The 6,226-nt window shown below is 35.6% G+C and overlaps 1 protein-coding gene across 1 annotated transcript; it reads left to right on the forward strand.

The window, feature by feature from the left end:
• The first annotated feature begins 453 nt into the window (after window positions 1–453).
• On the forward strand, window positions 454–6,012 carry LOC115969837 (ferredoxin C 2, chloroplastic). Its single transcript, XM_031089459.1, has 6 exons — window positions 454–776; window positions 914–977; window positions 3,476–3,564; window positions 4,621–4,689; window positions 5,263–5,307; window positions 5,495–6,012. Exons 1-6 carry the CDS (start codon window positions 531–533, stop codon window positions 5,537–5,539), a joined length of 558 nt encoding a protein of 185 aa, XP_030945319.1. The 5' UTR covers window positions 454–530; the 3' UTR covers window positions 5,540–6,012.
• The last annotated feature ends 214 nt before the right edge of the window (window positions 6,013–6,226 follow it).

The raw sequence follows: 6,226 nt of genomic DNA on the forward strand, positions 1-6,226 counted from the left end.
ATTTATGGTCACAAAAATTCATTTTGACCTGAGGTTAAACAATATATGGCTAAGGTGTTATATGTTATGAAAAATATGCCATTAATTGTCACGGTTTAGGTTTACTCATAAATTCCAGATAGCAATGCCTCAATTACATACAAGTATCTCAAATTCTACATTTAGTATTCAAATTATACATCTCACTTATCTTTTCAAGTATAAAATTTCATTAATGGTTGAAAATTGACCATATTCATTTTATTTGATAATATCAAATAATCTCTTAGACTATAACAAAAAATATATATAATAAAAAATAAAAAATTAATATAATATTTTTTAAAATGTCATAGGCTCATAGCTTTCCTGTGACTCGCAGGGCTAAAAACAAAAAAATAAACTGGTTTTTGCTCATTTTTTACCTTTTACCGTCACTTCCCATTATAACCCTTTACAGAAAATCAATAGACATTAAAGTGACTGAGACAAAGAGATAGATAGAAAGATAGAGAGATAGAGAGAGAGAGAGAGAGAGAGAAATAATATCCATGGACTTTCTTAGACTTCCCTGTAATTCCTGCACTTCGCTGTACCGGCAACTCTCTTCGCCGAAGGCTTACAATCACCGCTTTAGTTCATTGAAATGTCGCCGCCAAAAAACGACGTCGGAGCTCCAAACGCAGACCGGTCGAGCCGGTAACAACAACAACAACTTCTCCCCCTCGATCCCGACCCATAAAGTCACTGTTCACGACACACAACGCGGAGTGGTTCACGAGTTCTTCGTTCCCGAGGTACCAAAAAGCGCTAAGAATATAGAAAATGTTGAATTTTGTTACAATCAATATGCTTCTGTTTGGTTGACGAGAATAATCCCAGTTTTTTTTTTTTTTTTTTTTTTTTTTTTTTTGTTTTTGTTTTGAGAAAGCAGGACCAGTATATATTGCACACAGCTGAATCTCAGAATATCTCGCTTCCATTTGCTTGCAGGCACGGTATTGTTCTCTAAGCAATGAAATGATAATGTTAATGCTGTAGACCTGTAGTTAAGCTTACATTATAGTGATATTAGTTGAGTTATGTGTGTTTTTGAAATTAAATTTTATGTAATACTGCAAGGTAAGCACTTGGAATGTGGGCATATGTGAACTGGAATCAACTCAAGTTAAGGTATAGGCAGAAACCCATGTCGTAGTATATCTAAATTCAAAACCATTCTGAAAATACAACTTAATAGTTATGCCATCCACACAACTAGTATATAGAAATTTCAAACTTCCCAACATAAAAGATTCAACATCTTAAAGCAATGTTTAAAAAAAACTTTCAAAACACCCTGGCAATGGAGAATTCTTGTAGGATATTACGACGATAGGGCTGCTTATTTTGCTGGGTCCTCCCTCTTTTTTGGACAATGCTTGTTGTCCTTCCCCTTTTTATACTCAATTTGAAACATGTAGGTCAGAAGTTTGGCTGTCCATTTTTGTTGAGCAAGGGTGCCGATTTTCTATTCTAAGAGGAATTTAAGACTCTCTTGGTTAGTTTTAATAATGAAGGGCTTTCCTAGATGATAGGGCCTCCTCATAAGTGGACAAATGCAGGATCTTCTCCCTAAGAACTTGGTCGTGAAAGGCTATGGCCCCCCTTTCTTGCATCATGACAACTCCCTATCATTGGCCTGATTCATCACATTCTAATATGAATGTCTTGGAGAGTCAAGTGATGCAAGGACTGATAGATTACAAATAGCTTTCTTAAGTTCTTCAAAAACTTCTTGAGCTGCATCATCCCATTGAAAAGGAATTTTTCTTCAGTAAGTTTGGCAAGGGAGCAGCAAGATGGACATACCCCTTGATGAACTTGTTGTAATAACCAGTGAGGCCTAGGAATCCTCTTAAGGATTTCAAGGAAGTTGGTGAGTGCCAATTGAATAGGGCTTATGTCTTCTTAGGATCAATCTCGACTCTTTCATTAGAGATGATGTGGCCCAAGTATTCTATTTGTTGGGCTTTGTGGAGCCTAGTTTTATTTGATCCGGTTGACGACCCGACCCAACCCGAATAATGTTGCGTGGTTTTTAATGGGAGATTTTCTAAGGCTTAGTCCATCGAGCAGAGGCTTGGGCCGAGGAAAATTTTTTGGCCCGTTTTGTAGCCCATTGTGAATCTTGTGCGCAGGATGTAGAACACAGCTTTGGTGATTAGGGTTTTGTTGTTGTAGTTTTTTTTAGAGAGAAAAACTGTACTGCCGCACTTTGTATTTTTTCCTGATAATAGTGAAATCCCTGCAACTCCGTAGACGTAAACAAATTGTCGAACCACGTAAATATTGTCTTGTGCATGTGATTATTTTTCTTTGGCGTGTGTTTTCTCAATTTTTTGTTTCTCATAGGTTTGGGAATTCCGGATTAATTCCCTACACTATCTCCTTGTATCCAAATTGACGGTTGGAATTCATGGCATATACAAGGTCCCCAACATGTTCTTGAGGTGGATTATATGCTCTTCCAGTGTCTTTCTATGCATACAGATTTCATTGAAAAGGACTAAACTTCCTTTAAGAATGGATTAAAAACATCAAATCATTTATGAGGCTCTAGAAGGTTGAAGGGCCATTGGTCAAACCAAAAGGCATGCCTAGGAATTCATAATTCCCCATGTGTCCTGAAAGTAGTCTTGGACACATCTTCTCTACTCATTTTGATTTGATGATACCCTGTCCTTAGGTCCAACTTTGAGAACATAACAGTTCTAGAAAACTGTTTAAGGAGTTCATCAACTATAGGGATTGGAAACTTGTCTTTGACAGTCTCCTTGTTGAGTGCCCTGTAGTCTATGCACATCCTTAAGCTACAAACTATCTTTGACTTGTCTTTATTATGAATACACAGGTGCATATTATTTATACTAGGATTTTACAAGCTAGCATCAAGAAAACTATAGATTGGTTCTTTAACCAACTAACAACTTTTATGACTCCCTGTAACAAGCTGACTACTCTTGGTTAGTCTTGAACTAGTTTCTTAATGATAGCCTCATGTCTAATCCTCCAAATGTGTATTGTGCTCTGTTGGGCTGGTCTTGATGGGTCTTGGACTGGGTTGCAGCTATGGGCTCATTACAACTTGTTGGTTTAGGGCTTGAATGCATTTGTAACAGATGAAAGGATTTGCCTAAAATGGCACGTACCGATATAGATTAGCTGTGAGATTTAGTTGAGGTTTGAACTTTGAATATCTATAACAGCATGAGATGCCTTAGAATCTTCAGAAAGTCTGTTCATATTAAATTTGAGTGTTCTCAGCGTATACTAGTGATAAGTATCCCGGTCCATAACTCAACTTTTTGTTCCATATTCCATTTAATACTTTATAGCAATAAAGCTATTGGCTATTCCAGCACTTGCCAAAAAAAAAAAATTAATACCATTAACATAGGCCTTGTAACATAACTGGTTAAGTTTGTCCTCTCTGAAAAGCTTTTATATGTCACAGGTTGTTGTACTAGCTGTGCTGTACGTGTAAAATCTGGACAAATTAGACAGCCTGAAGCGCTAGGAATATCTGCAGAATTGAAATCAAAGGTATTGTATTATTGCCATCATTTAAATGGAATACAATTCCTTGTTTACTTGGGGGTTTCCTATATTGACCATAAATGAGGGTTTCCCTGTCTTGTTTAGTTGTGGTTGGTAAATCAATCTGTTAACTCATCTGTTATGATTTGGGGCTAGTAGTGAAAGATTGATCAATTTGACAGAACAAGTTTATCTTGAAGGTTCAGTTTGGTGGCTGAGATGTTTAGGAAACTAAAAGAAATGAAAATTTTGTTTCATAAAAATTTAATATGGAGGACTGGGTCAACTGGAAAATTCCACTAACCATTTAGTTTGGATTATTTAAGTTTTTGCTTTGCGCCCCCACCCCCCAAAAAAATATATATATATATGGAAAAGAAAGAGAAAATTATAGAATAGTTTTTCCCTTCTATCTTAATCATTCTTTCAGTGATAATAAGGAGGTCAAAGGTCTGTCTTTTTGTCTCTCTCTCTCTCTCTAGGGGCTGAGTTATATTTTTTTTCAATGTTACATATGTAATTGGCATATTAAGTTGGATCTGGTTCCTAACATCATTTAACTGATAGTGTGCTCTTTGCACTTTCTTTGGAAAAAGGTTTTAGCTTATTTCACCCTTCTAGATCTTTTCCATCATTTATTTTGTTTTTGAATACTTGAGAAGTAAGATCGAATTGAAAATAATATTTTTTAGATTTAAAGTGACTATCAATCACAAAATGAATCCACATAAATTAACCTAATAAGTGGAAACTTTGGCAAAGGATGCATGTAATTGCGTTTAATGATTTTTCTATACTGTCTTGATATATTGGAAAACCCATGTTTAATATGATCAATACAACCAAGGTCATAACTCTTTTGGTGCTATTTATAGTCCTATAGTGAGGTAACTTTCTTTTACTCTTTTGGAAGACCTTCTTCTCTAGCCAAATAATAACTGTGAAAACACTCATGCAGTTTACTGTCTATGTATGATGTTACCAATGCCAATTTCACGTCCATATATCTTTACCTTCTCTTCTCTCTCTCTCTAAACTGTGTTAAATTTCTCTGAAATGCAGGGGTATGCACTACTTTGCGTGGGCTTCCCATCATCTGACCTTGAAGTAGAAACACAAGACGAGGATGAGGTAGCATAAATGGATGCGAAATTCAATTAGATAGAATACTAACAGCATGTTTGGATATCAAATAGAAATTGAAATTATTGCTTTGAGATTTAACTATTTTAAACAAGTCCACAGCGATTGCGATGATCTTATATTCTTAAATAATTTTATTGTGGAGGATAGTCTTGTGCACAGTCCTTTTTATGCGGGGAATTCTTACTCTTTGTTATAGGAGATTGTGGGATTAAATTTTTCTTGAAATCTCTCTACCCTGGTTGTCAGATTATGTCCTCTTGGCAGTATTTTTGTGTCTAGAAGCATGATAGAGCCTTTTCCCTTTAGATGTAATATCTTTTTGGTCCCATTCTTGGACAGGAGGTGTGTTAGGGAAAAAGAGGGAAGGGAGGGGACATACCATTTCATCATGGCAACTTAAATGTGTCATTTGGTTTTTTATCTGAACAAATCTTCCCACTCTTTTCCCCCTTAAGCAAAAGGAATGACATAAAAGTGTTTAGTATTTTGGAAGTTTTCTGCTTAATTATTGCTTGATTTAATACAGTCGTGGAATTTTTAAATACTTGATATTTACAGGTGTATTGGCTTCAATTTGGAAGATATTTTGCCCGAGGACCAGTTGTAAGTTCCTAATCCTTTAAAACTCAGGAAAAGTACAACAATTGAATGAGCAAAAGTGAAGAGGGAAGTTTGTTATTAAAGAGAGAAAGGAAAAAGAAAAAAAAAAGTCAAAAGAAGGATTGGAAACTTCTGCCAATGTATTTTTTCTTTGGGTAATGTTATTTCTTTGTTGTGTTCAATGTTGCAGGAGAGGGATGACTATGCATTGGAACTGGCCATGGGAGATGAATGAGCAAATGTACAATATCAATATAGGAATGAGGATCCATGGAGAGAAACATGTAGATTGTATTTTGTTCCCCTCCCTTTTTCATATTCCATTTCAATTTTTGCCCAAATTCCTTTATTTTCGGTCCTTTAATGTATGAATGTTACTGATTAAATATTCCACGCTATGTACGTTCAGCTAGTAGATTCCATATTGCTGTTTTGAAGGTTTGAATTAAAAAGATTTGGAGATGTACATGCATGCACTACCTCTTCCAAGAGACGAGAGATTTCTTGTGAAAATGGAGAGGTGTTGCCTTCCCCTTTCCAAACTAATCCGTCAATCATTCACTTGCTCTGATGAGGAAGTTGTGAAATTAAGATCTTGATTGTCGATTTGATGATTGCCATCTAACACCTTAGGGTCCTAATGATCATACACTTGATATGCCTTCAAAAACACATCATCTTGAGGATTTGATGATGGACTTGAATCTTGATGGAGAATGTTTTGGAATTTTGATGAGTGAGACTTTCGGAGTAAAATCATTACATGTTTGTTTCATATTAAGTGTTAAGGGATCGTGCAATGCTTAGAATCAACTCGTTTCTTGTCTAGTGTGGTTCCAGCTAGATTTTCGGACTAGTTTTTGGATAATTACGATCATTTTTAAGATTTTTAATTAATCATCCTTTTTATGAGATTACTTGA

This window comes from Quercus lobata, chromosome 12 (genome assembly GCF_001633185.2).
Source record: "Quercus lobata isolate SW786 chromosome 12, ValleyOak3.0 Primary Assembly, whole genome shotgun sequence".
Classification (NCBI taxonomy): domain Eukaryota; kingdom Viridiplantae; phylum Streptophyta; class Magnoliopsida; order Fagales; family Fagaceae; genus Quercus; species Quercus lobata.